General features: G+C 39.3%; 1 protein-coding gene across 11 annotated transcripts in view; it reads left to right on the top strand.

Annotated features, from left to right (window-relative positions):
* Positions 1-22575, top strand: part of INPP4B (inositol polyphosphate-4-phosphatase type II B) — a 554905-nt gene that overhangs the window by 188260 nt on the left and 344070 nt on the right. For all 11 annotated transcript variants that reach the window (XM_039539756.1, XM_039539755.1, XM_039539753.1 and 8 more), the window contains 2 exons: positions 2421-2645; positions 4371-4415. In XM_039539756.1, the coding sequence (XP_039395690.1) occupies positions 2421-2645; positions 4371-4415 (270 nt within the window). The remainder of the gene's footprint in view (positions 1-2420; positions 2646-4370; positions 4416-22575) is intronic.

Genomic DNA, 22575 nt, shown 5'->3' with positions numbered 1-22575 from the left:
TTTCAATAAACTTGTTTTCACTTGAGCGGGGACATAGCCAGCACCAAAAGAGTCTGGTATATTGTAGACAGTGGGGATGCAGGAAGGCTGTCCCTGTGTCTATGGGAGTATCTCCCCTTCTCCTCTGTGTCACTTCTTTATTTGACAGCAATTCTGTTGTCAGGTTCTTTGAATTCTTTGTTTGAATTACAGGAGTCCTAAGGGACCATAACCCTTCATATTTTATATAGACCTTGATAAGAAAACAATGGCATGACTTTAAAACTGTTATCACACAAAAAGTGAGAGTCCAGGGTCCATTGAAATCAATGGTAAAAGTCTCATTGACTTCAGTAGAGTCCAGGAGTTCATCCGAAGTATGTGCCATGTTATAAGATGCTAAGGTAAACAACATTGTGCCTAATATAGTGTTGCTTAGCCACTCCTGTTTTCTACAGTTATTCCTTAGTTGTAAAATATAAAGTATTTTGTTGTCCACACATGGAATGCTTTCTGTGTGGAATATATTTCAACATGAATATAATAATCCTGCCACTTGCACCACACTATGGAGTTAATGAAATGTGAGGATTTTTCACAATAAATCCTTATTTTCAGGAGGTTTCAGTTCAACTAAATATTATCTCTGGACTGAAACTTGGCATTAAAGATCTAAGGCTGAGTAGTAAAATACTACTTACCTTTGGGGGAAAAATTGCTTGGCAATTTGAAATATGAGAGCAAAGAAAAACTAGAAATTATTATTATATTAATACAATTCTACTCAATTTTTTTTTTGCCTCTAGTGTGAATTATTCACTTTTTGGTATTGAAAAAGAGAACACATTACTTTTTCTGTTTTGAAAATAGTTTACAGTACATGTATAATTTGTTTTTTGGTTTTTTGGTATATGAATTTTTTGCATGTATATATTGACACAGTAGATAGAATATATAGTCTATCAAGTGTTTGATCTGCAAACTAAAATGTCTTCATATTTGCATTGACATGGAACCTTTGTAGGCTGTCATGATGATTGCACCCAGGCTTATCTGACAGATACAGTTGTTTATGGTCAATGATTTTAGAATTGCAAAATCCTTGGTACAAGTTAATCGTAATCTTTCTGCAATGCAGCTTGGAAGTTCGAGGCCTCAAAATTGGTTCAGATCCAGCCAGACTACATTGAATAACACCCCCCTTCCCCGTCCTTCAAACACACACATCCGTTTCATGGTGTCCATTTTAGGTCATGTGTATTCAATGATACAGTATGCCTTAAGTATTGCTTAGCATTCAGCAATTCTGACTGTCAGGGTTAAGGGGTAAATATAAGTAGGGTGGTTCCAATCCCAAAAGATGCATTTCCTCTGAAAGTAGATGTTTTCTTTCTGGCTGGTGGCAGAACGCTTGTATGCAAAATCATTGTTCCTGTTTATGTTCAAAATAAATATATTTTAATAGGTTTGCATTTTAGTTATAAAGCTTGTTGCATTTGTTTTTTTGGCAACCTTTTCTCAAGCAGGGTAGCTTGGATATCTAAGCTGCCTTAATGATCATTTCTGTACCTCTATAGACCTGTTGTTATAATGCTAATTGTGTTTTCCCTAACTGTATTGTCCACTTGTAACAATTTGTCCATTGTTTTACCAGTGTTACCAGTACTTGCCTAAATTAAATGACTTAACCCCTTTCATCTCTTTTCTACATGTGACTCTAAAATAGTCAGATTTTTAAACACCTAGATACTTTGTTCTTTACTAATTCTAATGAAATGAGTGGCACTTGCTATTACCTGCATTTCCTTGGGAGCCTAAAAGGTTTTTCTTCCCTCTTCTTAAAGTGTGATCACTAAACAATTTACCGTTTTGTCAGGCAGGATAGCAACAGACTTGTGCATAGTCATGAGGTTGGAAGTTCCCACATACAATCTGTTGTCTCCTCATGGAGGAGCTGTGCCATCCTAAATTATCTCCACATCTTGATAAGCAGTATTCTGGCAAGAATGGATGAGAGACTGAGTGTAAAGTACAGTTCTAATGGACATATTCACCCTAGTGAATCCCACCAGTCCCTTTGTCAGAATGATGTCTGCTGCCTCTGCTAAATTGTTTAAGTTGGCTGTCCTGAAAGCTACCTGCTGAGCAGTAGAATCCACACTGAAAAAAGATTTCCCATTTCACTTTGATGATTCTGCCACCTAGTTTTCCAGTACATTAACTGCTTTGGGAACTGCTGTGTAGCATGGACTTAGTGGTTCACTGAATGGGAAGCAACAGGGGTTTCATTCAAGAGGTGTATGAGGTGTGTGTGGTTCTGTGACAGAAATAATAGATTTATAATCGTGTGTATTATACATAGTATCAATCCTGCCATTATCTCCAACCCATCCCTTAATATCTGCATTCCTAAAAAGTGGCTTAATATTTTCTGAATGCAGAGTTTCAGAGCAGAAACCCAGATCTTTACCGTGAAGCTGCATCTAAACCAGACTGTAAATTGTGGGCTGTGGCACTTGGAGAAGCAAACTCAGAAAGTTTGCGGAATAAAATTCAGCAGCTCCGGAGGTTGATCATGGAAATTAAAGAGGAGAGAACATCAGATGAGGCACAGCACTTTCTTCCTGCAACACAGGCAGACAATCTTAGGGAGCCTCAGTTTACAGGTAAGCGTGTATACTCTTTTTCATGTTACACCGTAAATACTACTTTAAAAATTCCCTGAATTCTGTAATTGCACAAATCAATGGACATCTTGGAACTATAGTACAATTTAAATTGTTGAGTAACAATTGGCTGTACCAGAGGGAATAAACTGATTAATATTTTATTTAAACATTATTACTGTTTTAGATTTATGCAAATAATCTCCTTGAGGGGAACAAAGGGTATGATAACTACATGCTGATTTTTTTTAATAAGATTTAAAAACTGTTAAATTGAAAGAAAAATACATGAACACATAAACCACAACATAGTACAATATAAATTTGGTAAACTTAAGAAAGAGAGATGTCTAAATTCATCACTAGTACTATGGAATGGTTCCTTGAAAAGACCTAACAGTATGTTAACTCCTGCTCAGTGTACTAAATTCTGAAGATATGCAGTTAGTTATGAACTGAATCCTTTTAGAGGATTTTAGTTGCCCAGTTACTTACCCATGTGGAATGTACATCCAACCTTCCTATTAAAGTCATGTTATAGACCAATCTGCTGAAAGTGGGGATGGTCCACTTCAATTTTGTGAAATCTAGTTGTCAGAGCAGTTAATTATGTTTTTTGAAAAATATGATTATATGTAGTTCATAAAGGCATTTTTAAATATTGCTATTATAAACTCTCCAGGATAGTTCATTCTGCAACTTTAAACTTTTGCAGAGGGCATACAGTTTTTCATTCTTTTACATATACCCTTTTTCATTTCATAGCCAAAAACTCCTTCCCTGTTGACTTCCATGCAAGTTCCTCTTTTTTATCATAGCCCCTTCTGTTTGAGCCTTTCTTTAGTAATGCTCAGTGGCAACAGGAGGCAGTTACAGTATGTCATTCATCAATATTGCAGCCATTTTCCAGTTACCTTCTGTGGAGGTGGAGCAACACACGGTTACTTGAGCCGTTTCCCTCATTATCCCCATTGGTCAGCTTTGCAACTTAATGGTCCCTCTCAGACCCTGATGAATTAGGAACATGTTGCCATTTAAAATACAAATTATGTGCAACATTAAAGCACACTTCTAAAATGCAAGGGATTATAGTATACTTGTACTCAGTATAAGAGAAAGGGAATTATTTTCCCTTCTTTCATATATAAACTTATGGACATTTTTGCTGTATGCAGTTTCTTGATAAAAGAATATATGGTAAAGTGTTCTACTTTTATTATTTATATAATATTATATATATATATATATATAATCTATATGCTTTGAGTAAATGTGGATATTTTTGTTGCAGTTTACGGTTTGATGGCTTATGCATTTAAAATGAACAATTACATACCATATTTTTTATTTAGGCAACTGGGCAATGTTGTATTTGTAAACTTATTTAAAAATAAATCATATGTTATATCAGAAAGTGTACATCAGTAAAGGTTTTCTATTTTTTTGAATTATTTTTTATTCTTCTACCTACACACACAAGGTAAAAGTGGTGGGATCTCTCAAAAAATGTGAATAAGACAAAACATGGGTTTTTGTTTCTATATTGGTACTTTGTGAAAAGGTCTCTTTTTTACAGTATAATTTCCATTAAAAACATAAAAAAAAAAAGCAGATGCCTCCAACAGTGGCAAGAAGATATTGATATATAAGTAAAGCAAGTTAAGATTACAGTATATGAAACTAGAATTTACATATTTTCTAACTTTTTTTTTTAAATATTAAAAGGTATCCAGAGGATTGCGAATGAGTCAAAGCTGGAGTTTGTCCTTGGTAAGACATAGTTTTGATTTCTGTTCAGAATGGATTGTATGGGCATATTCTGTGTCTCTAATATTGCATACTAGTTTTAAAAAAATTGACACCTGTCTGTAGTAGATATTGTGTGCCTGTGTTGGAAATATTGGAGCTAGATTCTCAGCTGGTGTAAATTTCTATAGTGCCATTGACTTAAGTAGAGCTACTTCATTTTATATCAGCTCTATGGTATGGCCCATAATGCTTTATAAAACCTTACATATTCTGGGCTAAGGAATTGAAAATCCCTATGTTTAAACTATGGGCAGCTCTATATTTTATTCGGCTATAATATTGTACCTTTGAATAATGAATATATTTTGTTAAAAGCACAACTAATCCTTTGTAGGGAAAGGTTAATATCAATCTGTCTTTCTCCTTACTCTAGTCTAGTGCATTTACAGGGGAGCAGTCTGTTTCAGAAGGTGTTCTGTTAGTACATATCACACACTCTATATAATGTAGTTAGGAGAGTTCAGTCGGTCAAGCAGACTAATTGGCTGAACATGTTTCCTCATTGTTAACTTGATGTTTGGTAGCAGAAAGCATTTAAATTAAATTATTTTGCAGTATGAAGTCTGATAGATTTTCAGTCTCTTCAATTTCTCTTTTTTTCCCATATTGTCTGTTATCTTTCTCAATTTTCCCATATAGAAAATCATTGCAAACAGAAAGAAACAAAAAATTATCTTCCCATGGTTTCATAAAATTGCATAATATTTGTAGCATTAACAAAAGTGTCATTTAGAAAGTGTAAGATGCTTTTATTTTTATTTTTCAAAAGATGAAGAGAAATAGTTATGCAGTGTACTAAGTGTAACTGGAACATACGACATCTCTGGAATCTAAACAATTCCTAGCTTTAGGCCTTCATTTTTCTCCATACTGTACAGGAAGGACACATAGATGTAATAATAAAACTTTGACATTGTGCAATCCGAAGACAATATATAGTATTTTCTGAAATAATTAAAACGAATCAGCTACCTTATTGTTATAGTTTTTTATTGATATAATCAGACAAAATGCATTTGACATAGTGTGTATATATATAGTGAGGAAACCTGAATAGTGATAAATACTCGTCAATGTGATCCATCACAGTAAATATACATGTATGAAATAATATTATCATATATTTTAATTATACATTACATTTTCCTTTCTGGGATATATAGTATCCTATGCAGAAAATGGAAAACTGTTTTTTCTACTGCCAGATCCTCAGTTCTGCTATATCTACCTTGTCCCACTTCAGATGGCTAATAATTTCCCCTTGCATAAAAAATCCTCTAGTGGCATAGAGCCTCACCCCATCTGTCCTCCACGATCATCACCTTCCTTCCTCCCCACTCTTCTCCGCTGTCCTATCCCTCTTGCCCAGCTCTCTGCCTTTGTCTTTGTGTTTAGTTAACCGCTTCCTCAGTAAACCCCACCCAAAGGATTTAAATAACAAAAAACTATGAAAAAAGCATGGTGTTACTGTGATGCTTACTGACCATTATTCTGCTCACTCTGCTGGTACGTTTTGTCCCTTTGCCCTACCCTTTGGGCTTGTTTACGTACAGTTTTTGTATTGCTAGATCCATATACATTTTGAAACTGGCATAGTTAAACTGATAGGATTTCCTAGTGTGGATGCAATTATACTGGTGGGTTGTATTGCTTCAACTACGCTGGTTTCTAAACTGATATAGCTGAAGTGGTACAAAAACTGTATGTAGACCAATCCTTTGCCAATTATGCCTTTTAGATTGTAACCTCTTGAGTGCAGGGACTGTTTTTTTTCTTGATGTTTATACAGTGCCTAGCCAAATGAAACCCTGTTCCTATTTGGCCCTTTGGTGCAACCATAACTGATAATATGATTATGTTGATGATAAAGAACTGCTGTAGATTTCCCTAGGCTATCCAGCCTCACAGCACATATTATATGGGACATGACAATGGAAAATGAGGCATGGCCAGAGTATTGCTGTGCTCCAGTGATACCCAGGTCCCAGATCAGCCCTTGGGTAGCTGTTGGAGGTGGGTGCAGATTACAGCAGGCATTGCTACAGAAGGTGAACCTGCTCCCAGCTGGCTTGAGGATCAGTGAGTGGAGATATACAAGTAGTGTAAAGCCTATTTTTTCTATCTCTTGTCACCACCAGGACGTGGGTGGTCGGACCTAGTGGTCAAAGCAGGAGTCACGAGTCAGGCTAGGTCAGATACCAAGAGGTCAGAATCAGAGACTGGCAAGAGGGCAAACTGAGAGTCAAGTTTGAGGAGGCAGGCTGGGTCAGGTTATCAGGAGATCAGAAGCAGGAGACAACTTGAGAGCAGAACCACAGATCGATGAGTCAGGTCTGGTTGGGATACCAGGAAGCCAAGCCAGGGGAGTGGAAGCAGGAAGCACAAGGTACACAGTCCAGAGCAAGGTGGATTCCATTGCATGGACAGCTTCCTGTTCCTGTGCTCAGTTTAAATAAGGGCTGTAGACCAATCGGGACCCCCAGTGTTCTGCCAATCAGCTCTCGGGACTGGGGTCATCTGTCTCAGTTCAGCTCCTATTCTGACAACAGTTAGCAGGTTCCTGGGTGGCAGGTTGAAACATGCTGGATCTAAAGAGCCCTAGGAATCAGTGTTCAAGACCCACAGTCGCTTACACTCCTCCTTTGGGTCCCACATTGAGCAGAGCTCTGGTATGTGGTTTCTAATGGTGACTGAAATTTCCTGGTTCATTCAGCAGCATTATGAATTATATCACTGCAGCTCTAGGAATACATTTTATTAGTTAACTGCTGCTGCTCAACCAGCAATGGCACACAAAAGTGCAAAGCCCTATGTTGTTTAGGATGGCCTTACCTAGCTAATTATAGTTGACAACACAGAGACCCTTGCAGGATTGGGTCTTTAGTGACAACTAATTTTTTTGTTATTTAAGTTAACCCCCCCTACTCCAAATTAGATTCCCTCATGCTCAGTTAGACTGACTCCCTTTGAGTTACTTACACCCACTATCAATGTCTAAAGCAGGATAAACTGGTGAAGTAAACACATTAAGGAGCCAGAAGTAAGTTCATTAACTCTGTGTTATGCTACCTTAGACATTGGTAGAATTCTGTAAGTAGGTCTAAGGAAGTCTAAGTTAGTGTAATGAGTCTATTACTATAAGGGGTCCAATCTATACATTACTTCCCAGTTTGGCCCTGTGACTCTAAAGAAGTGTAACTCCCGTCCAGACTACCCGCCGTATCGGTTTATTGGGGATCGATATATCATGTCTCATCTAGATGCGATATATCGATCCCTGAACGCGCTCCCCATCAACTCCGGAGCTCCACTGGAGCGAGCGGCGGTAGTGGAGTCGACAGGGGAGCCGCAGATGTCGATCCCATGCTGTGAGGATGGGAGGTAAGTCGGAATAAGATACTTCAACTTCAGCTACGGTATTCCCGTAGCTGAAGTTGCGTATCTTACATCGACACCGCCCCCCAGTGTAGACCAGACCCAAGGGAGTGTAAGTTGATGTAATAAATATAATGAGGAAACTGGAAGAAATTATGTTACATCCACTTAAGTCCCTGTAAACTTTCATAGACTTGCTTAAACTTGCCTCTGAATTTGGCACTTGAATCTAGAAGAGAAACTCCAACAGATCATAACTGTAAAATTTGTTAGTTTGGGCCTAAACTAATGGCCTGTCTTTCTAATCTAATTTATTTTATATGTAAGATATCAGTCACCTAGGATCTAGACTCTAAAGAAAATGTATAAGTATTATTGATATGTGTGTATGCGTAGGTTAGTTTTTAAAATTCTAAAATGTAAATAAATGATATTGTGCAGTTACTATCATTTAGGTGTAACTTTGCCGGTCCTCTGTCATTAATGGTGAGTCATACAGTAAATAACTTTTCCAAATGATTGTCACTAGCAATTAAAATATAAAATATTCCTTTTGTACTATTTGAGTATTGCCTAATACACATCCAGTGCTTTTTCAGGTACTTGGCTTGTGCCCTTAGGAGTTTCAGTGGCTCACTGCCATTTAAAATAATGACACTGAACATCACTGCTGTACAGGCAGTGCACTCCTGTACAGCAGCAAAGATCTTGCATGCTGTATATTAAACAAATAGTTATATTGATTGGGGTTAAACAATGACTTGTAAATTTTCAAAGATTTCCTCTAGGTTTCTTAGCCCTGCTGAAACTGTTATTAATTGGAGTCATGAGGCTAAAACCCTTCACAATTCAGAACGTCTGGGAGTGATTGACTGTGATTTATAATAGCCTAATGCAAATAAATCAAATATTGCATTAAGATTGCATGATTCTCTAATGGATCTGCAGTTTATCAGAGCTTCCATTAAACAAGTGTCTCTGGTCTTGAGATTCTTGGAAGACCATTTCTATATGTCCATTTTTTGAAGCTTAGGTTTCTTGAGTCTTTACTTTTTAAACTCACCTTGCTGTTTGGCTTTCCTAGTCATGCTGCTCTGTTCTGCTTGCTGGCAGTGGAGTGAAATGTATTAAAATCCTGTTTTCTGAAGTCCTATGAGCAATGCAAGAAGAAGTACATGAAATTCAATGCAGATAACTGAGTGGGGGACAAGAACAGAGCAAAGGAAGAGCAGGAAGGAGGAAATAAGTATGGATCAGGACTATTAGGGATTGGCCTCTTCTAGAGTTTCCTTTTCAATTGCTTTTTAAAAAATGTGGACTCTTACTAATTCTTACTGATTCTTCCCAGTGTTAAAATTTTATTCAATTACTAAGGTATGTGATCCAAGGAGCTGGTGATTTTGTGGATCCCCACTGCAATCTTGTGCTTGACTATCTAGTGCTGTTGGCATTTACTTTTAGAGCAAAAGAGAAAACAGAACAAGGAAGGAAGGAACAAAGCAGAGGAGGAAGTGGATAAGAAAAGCAGACAAGACAGTTAATAAAGTGCTCAGATACAATGGCAATGAGCATGGTATAAAAACTTAGAAGGAATTAACAAACTCTAATTTGGGAATGTTATTTATCCATCCTGCCATGGCCAGTGGAAATGGATTTTATATGTTCCTGCCATAGCAGACAATTAGGTACCATGGTGATGGTGCTCAGATATCACAATGATTGATGGGGTATAAGAATCCAGATAGATAGTTGGTAAAGATTGTGTCAGCTTTGTATAGATTTTGTGCTGGCACATAAGAGAATTACTTTAGGGGCAGTATTCAATTTATAAAACATCCTTGAAATTTTGCAGTATGTCCTGAAATGTTTCTGAGGAGTGAGATTTGAAGGACTGTTTCATATTTGTTTCTTTGTTGCCTACTTGTGTAGCTTTAGCTTATTTCCAGCATAATAATAATGGTATAGGTATAGTCACTGGTGTAAAAATCTAATTGAATAGAATTTTTCACAGGATTCAGAGGGAGTGTGGTACTCAGTGGGTTAATGATGAAATTGAAATCTATAGGGCACTTGTATTTTTTTCCAAGAGGGGTTTGAAAGTGGATCTCTCTGCCTGTACAAGTAAAAGGTTTAGTTCTTTCTGTCATAACATTTCTCCCTGAATAATATTGTGATAGTGCTTAATTGTATAAGGTCATGAAGCTGATTTAACTTTGCATTTGAAACCCAAATGTTACACTGCTCAAGTACTCTGATTAAATGTTTTCTTCAACTCCAGTGCACCATCCGTAGTTCTTTAGGCTGCAGCTCTTGTCACATGACTGGTAAGCAGAAACATCATTTTAACCATGCCAAAATTTGATGTCAGAGTCCTGGTCCTGCCACAATGCCCCCAGTCACCAGTTTCTGCAATGCCTTGTTACACTGTGAGTCTTAGAAACAGATGACAAAATAAATATTAATTAGTCCAAAAGCAGATCAATGAAAACAAAAGGTGAAGTGGGTCCAGGTAATAAACACTTATTTATCAGAGAGCTATGCCAACCCACTGCTGCTGGATGTATTTGGCTTTATTGGTCTCAAGACTGAACTAGGGTTGTCTCCTGTCTGGGTTTTGGCTTCTGTGTCAGGATCCCATTTAGGGTTGCCGGGTGCCCAGTTTTTGACTGGAAAGTCTGGTTGAAAAGGGGACCTGGCAACCCTAAATGGCACCTGAACCGATGTTCAGGTGCCAGGGTGTCGGGGGAGATGCTGGGTCATTAACCCATGCCGGCCCTGCTCAGCTGGGGCCGCCTCCTACTTACAGGCAGGCTCCTTGAGACCATCCAGTGAGCGACAGGGAGAGGGGAGTGAGTGATGGGGTCAGGAGGAAGAGGTGGCACATGGGCAGGGCCTTGGGAAAAGAGGTAGGGAGGGGGCAAGGCGTTGATTCTCTGGTTACCAGCAATTAGAAGGCTGGCAACCCTACTCTGAGCCTTAGACTGGTAGATCTTGGAACTGTGTGCTCTTTTGAGACACTTAGTGACCAACTGCTCTGATAAACCTGTCTGAGTGCAGAGAAGCCTCCTGAAAGTGTAGGAAACCCTAAACCCAACCTACAACTTTTGTAAAGAGGCTGATTGTGATTTAAAAAGTCCTAAATGTTTTTAGACATAGCTACTTGAGAAATCACCTCTTCCTCCCATGTGGTGTTGCATTTGTGATGAGCAGAGGTGCCTGAGCTAACATTCTCCTGGATTAAAAGTAAGAGACTAGTGATAGGACATTTTCCATTTAAAAAAAAAAAGTCATTAGCTATGGAGCATACTCCACTCTTGTTGACCTTCAGTTCATGCTGTAGGCTTCTCTCTTCTCCAGCAGCTTTTTTGTAATAGAATGAGTTGAGGCATATGGGGTGGGTGGATAAAAGATATTTCTTGAGTGATGTTCGCCTCTCCATAACTAAAGTTAAAGCTTGTTTCCCATTGTAAACCCAGTTAAGCTCTATAGCTCCTTCCTCCCAAATTTCTGCAAAAGGAAACCAGTCTTCCTGAATTTCATATGCCACATACTGTCCCAGAGTAGAAAATTGTTATGGCTGCTCTGCATCTGTGGCATGATTAAAATCAGCTGGACCACACCAGATATTTTGCCTGCTTTGCATCACTCCAATGCTACAAATTAGTCATCATCCATCACTGGAGTTGTGTGAGCAATTGGAGTTGTATCAATGAATTGGCTTTTACATATTTTGCTTTCATCTTTAAGGCTCTGCATAACTCTCTTCTCTGGCATACACATCTCACTCTTTAAAAATTGCCCCATCCCCAGTTCTCCTGTGTCTCCTCCACTCTCCTAACTACATCAGCCTAGATGCCCTGTTCGTTCTTTTTTATTTTGTCTGATTAAGGCTTCTGCCTGTCACTTGTGATAAGAAAAACTGACCTAAGAGTCCTAGTCTGGAGTACTGGAGGTGCTGAAACATCACCTTCAGGAACAGATTTGAAATGTAAGTAAGGAATTGTTCCTTTGTCAACATCCCATCTTCTATCCAATGTAGCATTATTCCTGCTTGTTCTTTTTTAGCTAATTAGCTATCATCTCAGTAAGCATGTCTAATTGTTGATAGAGCTGCTCACAGAAAATGTTTTCACCTTGTATGGTGTCTGTTATTACTTAAAGATATTTGGAAAATTGGAACTACCTTGGGGTTCTGTTCATTACATTGTTATGATTTGTGTAAACTCAAATTCCGTGTAGATTATAGGGATAAAAACTCCACACCAACCTTTCTGTGTAATTGGTGTTTGTCAGCCCAGGCTTCCTATTGAGCACAATGATGCTCATGTGCTCTGCAGTGGGTTATAGCATGTGGTGAACCTGTGTGCGGGAAAGAGAGAAATGACTGACAGACTGGTACCAACGGCAGAGGATGTGAGAGGCAGCTGCCTTTTTGGGCACCAGGAGTAGCAGAATCAAGAGCAGACTGTTTTGAAGCACTCATCTTCCATTTGTGCTATAAACTCAACCTGTTTTCCATTGGTTTGCCAAAAGCTGTTGCTTCTTTTATGAATCATTTCCCCTGAACTAATTTGTGCAGTCCAGGCATACAGTATGTGACAGCTTTGTAAATACAAATGTATATAAAACAGGGCTATGAATGAGGAAAACTTTTATCCTAAACCCAGGAGCATAAAGTCTTTACTACATAGATTTGTTTACATGTTTTGGAATAAATTCATACATAAGGATACATTTTGAATAGCTAAAGCTAATCTGTTCAGAGACGAATTTGTGGCTATCTGAACTTGCAAAACTATAACAGTTGAAAGGGCTCTGCTGCGATTTAACCATTTTAAGAGAAGGGTGTTTATCACCATTGTTCTGGAGTGATGCAGCAGATAATAAGAATGAATACTGACAGAACTGTGCAAATGTAAAGGGGAAAGTGGGAGGAGGCTAGGAAAGAGCTTTTCTTTTTTGTCTTGTATAAAAAAGATTGTTACACTTTTTCAGTAAAACCAGCTTCTCTTTGACATTCTTTTCTGCATTTTTTTTGCTGCTTTACATATTCCCCATAACCCTTAAATATAAATGTTGAGTGGTTTTGAAAATTTTACTTAAGTCCCATTTTCAAAAATGATTTAGGCACTCAGGAGCCTAAATCTTTTAAAAAGTCAATGGGATTTAAGCACCTAAGTTACTTAGGGACAGCTTTACAAAGGTATTTAGGCACCTAAAGATGCAGATAGGTGTCTAGCAGGATATTCAAAAGTGCCTAATAGCAGGTTGGGTGCCTAACTCCTATTGATTTCATGCTTAGATGCTTATTTTTAAAATCCCACTAGTTGCTTGTCTGCATCTTTAGGTGCCTAAATACCTTTGACTCTTAGGGTACCTCTATACCATAAACAGAAACCCGCAGCTTTGAGTCTCAAAGCCTGGATCTACAGACTTTAGCTGGTGCTACAGTGCTAAAAATAACTGTGAAGATATTGTGGCTCAGGCCACCTGGCTCCCTCCCCAGGCTTCTGAGCCCAAGCTCTAGCCTGAGCCACAATGTCTACCTAGCTTTTTTTAGTGCTGTAGTGTGAGCCCAAGTCTGTAGACCCAAGCTCTGAGACTTGCTGCCATGGGTTTCTGCTTGCTGTGTACAGCAGTTTTGGAAATTTTACCCACAGTCTCTTAAGTGCCTAAGATACTTTTGAAAATGAGGCTTAGGCTCTTAAGTCACTTAGGGTAAAATTTTCAAAAGTGCCTATGTGTCTCTCTCTTCAATTTTTATAATTCTAACATATGAATATATGTTGGTTTAATATGATTATTTCAGGTAAATATAAAAATTCAAAGTAAATTCTTGGTATAAAAAATAATATATAAGAACACAGCCAGTGGGCTCAGTTCAGGTATGAAACAGCCACTTTAAGTTGTGAAGATGATAACCAAGTACTCTCTTGAAACCCCTGGGTTGTTCTTTTGTTTACAGGATAAAGTCAGTGAATGCTTTCCATAGAAAAACATTAATTCTGATTGCACTTCCATGAATATAAACCAGAAGTAACTCCAGACACCCCACCCCCATAGGTGCAACCTCAGAAAATAATTGGAAAGAACCAGGATGGATAATTTTGTTCAGCTTAAACAAACAAACAAACAAAAAACAGTCAGGTGAGGGACATGACAGATCCACAGGGCTAGGGCTATGCAAATTTCTGCCCCCACAGCACATTTTCAAAATAATCTTCTAAAATTTGGTTATTTATTAAATTATTTTGCATGTACCTTTTCTGTTAATTAACATTTTTATATATTTACTCAGTTCCTCTTATATTTGTTGTTTTCGTTTTCCACTTCACCAGGCTTTTTTCCTTTCCTCTTTCTTTTCCTACCGTCCCTAAATGTTGAATCCTTCTTCCCCCCTCCCTGTCTTGTGTTCCCCATTTGCTAACTCTGTACTCTTCCCACTTTTATCTTACACACACACTCTGGTAAGCAGTTTTAAGCGTGCTCTCTTAAGATCGCCCCAGGGCTTTTCTCCAATAGAAGAATATAAAGATCCTTATCAGTACCCCTGACCTCCATAGATGTGAAAGAAGTAGAAGCCAGCCAAACCAGCATGAGCTACTCCCACACTATTCACAGGAAGCTTCAAGAACTCCTAGCCTTCAGCGATCTTTTGGATGGGAGGGCTGGCACATCTATCCCTGCCAACCCTCTCCTTCCCCCAGTATTCTTTTTTGGCTCCGAGCCAGACTCTTCAGGAAGTGACTGGTTGGCTATTCCCCATCCCACCTTTTCTGAGTCAGGGACAAGGCAAGCCTACTCCTGCCTTCATCATTCTCCTGATAAATATCTGCAGGGGGTGCAGTTTTTCTGGCTACTCCCATCCTACACCTATAAGAACTGGAAACCCACTGCTAGGTCCCACTGCTGCCGGCCTTTAAAGCAACAGTTCTCACCCTGAAAGCTGCACGTTCTGCATCACAATACAATAGAGTTAGTAGTACTACAATATGAAGCTGGTTTTGTTTAAAAAGCAGTTATATTTAAAAAGCAGTTATATTTACACTAAGGCTGCTTTAGAGTTGAAGTATTCTGGTTTCTGTGGCACAGTTGACTGAAATCTCTTCCAGTTTTCTCCTCTGCTGCTGGCTCATGCCCCTGCAGTCCTTGCTGTTCTCACCAGACAGAAGAAATGTATAGTATTTTGAAGCTGCTTTCCTGTAAGCCATACAGGAAGCCAAAAGAAGATCTTTGTCTCCCTCCCACAGGGATATTTACAATGCCTCCTCTTCAGGTGGGCAGTTGAGGGAAACAGGTAGATGAAGATGCTCCAACTTCTTTCAGCACTTCCCTCATTTCCTGCTGCCTTTGACCTTCTACTTTTTCCAGCGCCCTATCCCTGTTACATCTTTCCCCTCATTAGTTAATGATGGTCTTTCAGGCCAGTGAGGCCCTCTCCTCACAATGTGCTGTTTGGCCTCTGAGTCTCCTGGACTCTATTTGCAGGATGTATTACCTAATAGGCTTTCAGATGCTTTGTCTCATATGTTATTAATAGGGCACCTGCTGCCATGTTCCAGTAATGCTGGGGTCTCTCAAGCCCCATAATTATGTTACAAATGTAACTATTTTAAAAAAGGTGTTATCATATAGCTGAATGCAGTCGTTAAAATGATGGTTCAACTGTATTAGGGATAGCTGGCTAGACAGGGGATTCAGTACTACTAAGTTATTACAGTTTTTCATGTGCTTTGAGAAATCAGAGCGTCTAAGAGCAAGAGTTTACACAGCTTTCTGAGACTAAGACATCCATGAGTGTAGGAGTATTAGGAAATTCCATTCTCACTCTGAGTGAATGCATTCAGATATTTTTAGTGTGCCTATATAAAGGATGTCAGAATGGGTTGAATTAATTTGCGAGTTGAAGTAGTATGAACAAGTTAGGCTTCCATAGGCTGGAGGAGAGCTGAACAAATAGGAAATAAATTCTGAGAATCCCTTTTGAGAATTTCTGACTGACATGGCTGCTTGTGGGTGATTTCAACCTCACAATGTGTTTCAGTAATAAACACATAGCCAAACTTCATAACTTCACATATGATGATAGCATGTGCAATTTAATGAGATATTACTACCTATCAGATCAAGACTTTTAGAATGATATCTCACAAGGCATACTTGGTACAAAACATATCCTAATTACATGACAGTGGTGAATATTGGAGTGCCATGGTGTCACATGTGCTTGTTCCTTTTTTGTGTTTATTTTCTACATATATTCTAGCAAATAAGATTTATTATTGTGAATCCTTACAAAAATCATTTTAATTTCAACATTTACGGGAAGCAAATTTCAAACTGCATAACTACCCAACAGTATGAAATTCAAATTGCCACTTTCATACTCCCAGACAAATAGACACACAAAACTTCAGTTAACATGATAACTGCCATTAGCCTCAACTTAAGTGGGTGCAGCTTGTTTGGGGAGAAAATTTTAAAGTAACAGTTATTTTCAGATCAAAGTAATATTTTGGGTCATAGTTCTTGCTGTGAGTGCACAGTATGGTATTGACCCACAGAATCATTAGGTTTTGATAGGTCAGTAATATATTAATGAAACCATTTTTAAGTAAGCTAGCATGATAGATTGTAATTATTTATTTGGCGTTAACAGCTCCAGACCTTGTTAACTGAAAATTTGCCTGTCGAATTTAACTGTTAAAATATATCTCTAAATATGCCTACTGAAAGCGTTGCAATAGTGCATTAAGATACCTCTCAAAAGACTGACTTGAAATCTTTGTATATGGGTATAAAAGTCAAATCAAAAGGGGGATGATTTTAGCCTTCCATTATTTAGATGTTTTTCTTTTCACCACTTTAGTTAAATATGTACTTATTTTGGATTTGAAATGTGAATCCTGCAATGTGAGCTCTGACCTGAAAAGTGAGGTTCACCTTCAGGGCCTGGAAGATTTGGAATTTTCAGATGAGTAGCAGCCACAAAATCCCAGCTAACATTGTTCCTAAAATGTCAGGCTATGCTTCTGTAGTCAGGCTTATCTATCAACTGGTTGGAAACCATTTGCTCTTCCTGATAACTCCAAGTGTGACCTAATGGTGGGGGGAAAATATGCAGTGGTCTCATCTGAGATGCTTAGGCAGGGCTTGCTTTAAAAAATAAACCTGCTTGGCATTATCAGAAGAGGATACAGGCACTATTTTGAAATTTCTAGTATAGTGGTGGCTCTTGGATCTTCACACACATGAAACTAACTATTTTAGTTTCCAGAGGTTGCAACAGAATTGTTTTCAAAACCGTCAAGCACTAGAGTATGAGATCTCTATAGTAACATATTAGCAATGTTGGCTATGTGGAGATCTGAATTCACTCCCATTCAGATCAATGCATCCTTTGCTATTAACTTCATTAGGAGCAGATGCATCATAGGTAAACTGTCTCAAAACCTGGAAATAACTCCCTGTTCAAGGAGACAAATGAAAGACTTTTTTTTATCCTTAACTATTAATTTCATTGTTCTAGTGAGTTCAGGTCAATTAAATATTATTTCAGTGATTCTTTTGAAAAGAAAAAGGGCTATTATTTAGCTACATAAGATAACAAACACTATAGCAATGAAGCAATTTTAAGCATGGTCAGTATTCCAGCATGAACAGTGTTTTCTTTGACCTTTTAAAGGACTTCAGCTGGAAATGACATTCCACGAAGGTTACCAGGATCAAACTGTTGTTTGTGTCACATTAAGGCTCAGTGTCTTTTGGTCTGTGGAAGGTGATTAGTCTCTCCCTTTTTGATCAGTTTTACAATGTCAGCTACAACAATACATGAGATGACAATTTAGAACAATACCCTTTCTGACAGCTTCATTAGTTTTGAGGAGATTAACAGACTGTTGACCAAGAAGGTCCTGAAAGTTCCAGAATATAAACTATTTTAAATAGGGTTATTTCAAAATTACCTTTACACTGTTTTGCTAGAGCTACCAGCAGGGCACCACCAATATGCCATTTGTCATCCAATAGGTGTTGATTCTTGCTTAATCCTCTGGCTGGTCTTCGACAGAAAAGGCTGTCTTTGTAGCCAGAGAGTTCTGCCGGTTGAGAGGTACTCCCTCAGTTGAAGAGGATAGGGGATATAGCTCACTTCTGAAGGGTGTTTGGAATATGAGTCCTGCAGACTGAATTACTGGTGTTGCGCAAGACTCTTCCAGTAAAGTGAGTGGATCCTCTAGAGCTCTCACCTTATCACTCTTTGATTGCACCTTTCCTAAAACTCTTTATTTTACCTTTCTGGGATCTCTGTAGTTTGTTGGTGTTATGTATAGTCTTTCCCTTCCCCCTCACAGTCTGATCTCCTCTTTCTCCTAATGAAGAGATGACACTGTTACCTCTTGCAGCTCCTGTGCTATTAAATTTCTGTTTCTATTTAATATCCAAAATGGCTTAATCTCTAACTGCCATAAAGTAGAACAGCACCTCTTATTTCATAGAATCATAGAATTCAAGATCAGAAGGGACCATTATGATCATCTAGTCTGACCTCCTGCAAGATGCAGGCCACATAAGCCGATCCACCCACTCCTGAACTAATTCTCTCCCTTGACTCTGCTGTTGAATGCTCCAAATCATGATTTAAAGACCTCAAGTAGCAGATAATCCACCAGCAAGCGACCCCTGCCCCATGCTTCGGAGGAAGGCAAAAAACCTCCAGGGCCACTGCCAATCTACCCTGGAGGAAAATTCCTTCCCGACCCCAAATATGGCGATCAGCTGAACCCCGAGCATGTGGGCAAGACTCTCCAGCCAGACCCTCTGGAAAAGGCTAACAATATCCCAACATTGACCCTTTGTACTAATTACCAGTGTGGCAAGTTATTGACCTATTGACTAAACCCGTTATCCTATCATACCATCCCCTCCATAAACTTATCCAGCTTAATCTTAAAGTCATGGAGGTCCTTCGCCCCCACTGTTTCCCTCGGTAGGCTGTTCCAGAATTGCACTCCTCTGATGGTTAGAAACCTTTGTCTAATTTCAAGCCTAAATTTCCTGACTGACAATTTATATCCGTTTGTCCTCGTGTCCACATTAGCACTGAGCTGAAATAATTCCTCTCCTTCCCTGGTATTTATCCCTCTGATATATTTAAAGAGTGCAATCATATCTCCTCTTATCCTTCTTTTGGTTAAGGAAAACAAACCGAGCTCCTCAAGTCTCCTTTCATTCGACAGGCTTTCCATTCCTCTGATCATTCTAGTGGCCCTTCTTTGTACCCGTTCCAGTTTGAATTCATCCTTCTTAAACATGGGAGACCAAAACTGCACACAATACTCCAAATGAGGTCTCACCAACGCCTTATATAATGGGACTAGCACCTCCTTATCTCTACTAGAAATACCTCGCCTAATGCATCCCAAGACCGCATTAGCTTTTTTAACGGCCACATCACATTGCCTACTCATAGTCATCCTACGATCAACCAGGACTCCTAGGTCCTTCTCCTCCTCCGTTACTTCCAACTGGTGCGTCCCCAGCTTATAACTAAAATTCTTGTTAGTCATCCCTAAATGCATAACCTTACACTTCTCATTATTGAATTTCATCCTGTTACTAATACTCCAGTTTACAAGGTAATCCAAATCTCCCTGGAGGATATCCCGATCCTTTTCCGAATTGGCAATACCTCCCAACTTGGTGTCATCCGCAAACTTTATCAGCCCACTCCTACTTTTGGTTCCGAGGTCAGCGATAAATAGATTAAATAAAATCGGACCAAAAACCGAACCTTGAGGAACTCCACTGGTAACCCCCTTCCAACCCGACAGATCACCCTTCAATACGACCCTCTGCAGTCTCCCCTTTAACCAGCTCCTTATCCACCTCTGGATTTTCATTTCAATCCCCATCTTTTCCAATTTAACCAGTAATTCCTCATGCGGTACCGTATCAAACGCCTTACTGAAATCAAGATATATTAGATCCACCGCATTTCCCTTGTCTAAAAAATCTGTTACTTTCTCAAAGAAGGAGATCAGGTTGGTTTGGCACGATCTACCTTTCGTAAAACCATGCTGTAATTTGTCCCAGTTGCCATCGGCCTCAAGGTCCGTAACCACTCTCTCCTTTAAAAATTTTTCCATGACTTTGCATACTACAGATGTTAAACTAACAGGCCTGTAGTTACCTGGGTCACTTTTTTCCCCCTTCTTGAATATAGGAACTATATTAGCTAATCTCCAGTCAAACGGTACAACCCCCGAGTTTAGAGATTTATTAAAAATCATCGCTAACGGGCTTGCAATTTCACTCGCCAATTCCCTTAATATTCTAGGATGAAGATTATCCGGGCCCCCTGATTTACTTCCGTTAAGCTGTTCAAGTTTGGCTTCTACCTCAGATACCGTAATGTCTACCCCCATATCTTCATTCCCGTCAGTCCCTCTACCACTATTCCTTAGCCCTTCATTAGCCTCATTAAAGACCGAGGCAAAATATTCGTTTAGATATTGTGCCATGCCAAGATTATCCCTAATCTCCACTCCGTTTAAAGTTTTAAGCGGTCCCACTTCTTTCTTCCTTGGTTTTCTTCCTATTTATATGGCTAAAAAACCTTTTGCTATTGGTTTTAATCCCCTTCGCTAGGTCCATCTCCACCCGGCTCTTTGCCTTTCTCACTGCTTCCCTACACCCTCTGACCTCAATAAGGTAGGTTTCTTTGCTGATCCCTCCCATTTTCCAGTCCTTGTACGCTTTCTGTTTTTTCTTAATCACCCCTCTGAGACGCTTGCTCATCCAGCTCGGTCTAAAACTGCTACCTACGAACTGTTTTCCCTTTCTCGGGATACAGGCTTTATTTTGGGAAATAATCTACTTCCTTTTGCAAACCTAAAATATATGATGATGATGATGAGATGACATAGACATGGGGATGAGGGAAGAGTTTATACTATTTCTTTCCTTATTAGAGAATTGCTCTCAGGAAATAATTTTCTTTCCATCCAAGGAATTCAGACTAGTGGCTTCCTCAGAACTTCTTTCAACAGTGCTTATTGAAAGAGCGTATTGTGTTATAATCAGGGCCTGGGATTCAGGGGGCCTGGGGCAAAGCAATTTTGGGGGCCCCTTCCATGAAAAAAGTTGCAATACTATAGAATACAATATTCTTGTGGGGGCCTCTGCGGGGCCTGGGGCAAATTGCCCCACTTCCCCCCCCCCTTTCCTCCCTCCCCTGGTGGCCCTGGGAAAAATAAACATTTAAAAACCTTCCTCATCTCAGCACATACCCAGTTTTGAGAAAACTTCTTTTCAAGTCACCTTTACAAGGTATCACTGGTTCTCAGCATCAGCTAGTGCTAAAAGGCACTAAAGCTCATTAAAAGGGTTGGACGAATATTTTCCATCAAAACTTTTTTTGGATAGAAAACTAGGGGTTTTTAAAAAGCAGAAAAAAATCACTGACAATGTCTGCTTTCCTTCCAAAAACAATTTTTTTTTAATTTAAAAGCTGAAATTAGTCTGCCAAAACCTGAACATGGTTTGGGGTTTCAGAAGTATATGGCCAAATATTTGCTGCTTGCTGTGTTTGATTGTTTAAAGAAACAAAAAAAATTCTGCTTAAAAAAAATCCAAAACTTTTGAACCACCTCAGCTTGTGACCAAACGCCTGAGCCCATCCAGTCAGGTTTCTGATACTCTGCTGGCTTCCTTGACTCATATCTGTCTCCATAACTTTGGGTTCATTTAGGTTAGAACATAAGAACCTAAGAATGGCCATACTGGGTCAGACCAAAGGTCCATCCAGCCCAGTATCCTGTCTACCAACAGTGGCCAATGCCAAGTGCCCCAGAGGGAGTGAACCTAACAGGTAATGATCAAGTGATCTCTCTCCTGCCATCCATCTCCACCCTCTGACAAACAGAGGCTAGGACACCATTCCTTACCCATCCTGGCTAATAGCCATTAATGGACTTACCCGCCATGAATGTATTTGTTTCTTCAGAAACTGGAGACGGTTACTGTGGGTTTGTCTTTAGTATAGCTTATGTACATACTCCACGAACTGAGCATTTCAGCTTGTTCTAGAATCTGGGATGAGCCTATGTTGTGAAAACTGAAATGCTCAAAATAGCACATGCATGTGAATGGACACAGGGTGCTAAAATTAAATTAACCCAAGGGTTCTCAAAGTGGGGGTTGGGACCCCTCAGGGGATCATGAGGTTATTACTGGGGGTTGCAATCTGTCAGCCTCCACCTCAAACCCCGCTTTGCCTCCAGCATTTATAATAGCATTAAATATATTGAAAAGTGTTTTTAATTTATAAGGGGGGGTCGCACTCAGAGGTTTGCTATGCGAAAGGGGTCACCAGTACAACAGTTTGAGAACCACTGAATTAACCCCTCTGGAGCCTCAGGGAATTATACAGGAGAGAGGGGGTCTCCTGTATAATCTAAAGTGGCTAATTTTAAATGAAGCTACCCTCCCCTGACATGAATCTTCCTATGGCACTGAAATGAAATGTAGACTATTATTTGGCATTTGAGAAGTGAAAGGGATGGTAGCCCTAAGGGAAAAGATAACAGCTTGGCTCTTTGTGTTTAAATAACTGTCTTTCAGCCTCAAACTGCTGAATGAGCTTTAGAGTAGGGAAGGCTGTGCGTCCCCAAACAGCCTGGCCCTGCCCCCTATCCGACCCCCACCCACTTCCTGCCCCCTGACTGCCCCTCTCAGAAACCCTGAC

Source organism: Mauremys reevesii, linkage group 5 (assembly GCF_016161935.1).
Source record: "Mauremys reevesii isolate NIE-2019 linkage group 5, ASM1616193v1, whole genome shotgun sequence".
Classification (NCBI taxonomy): domain Eukaryota; kingdom Metazoa; phylum Chordata; order Testudines; family Geoemydidae; genus Mauremys; species Mauremys reevesii.
Note: the sequence above shows the minus strand (reverse complement) of the source record. Positions and strands in the feature narration are given on the sequence as shown.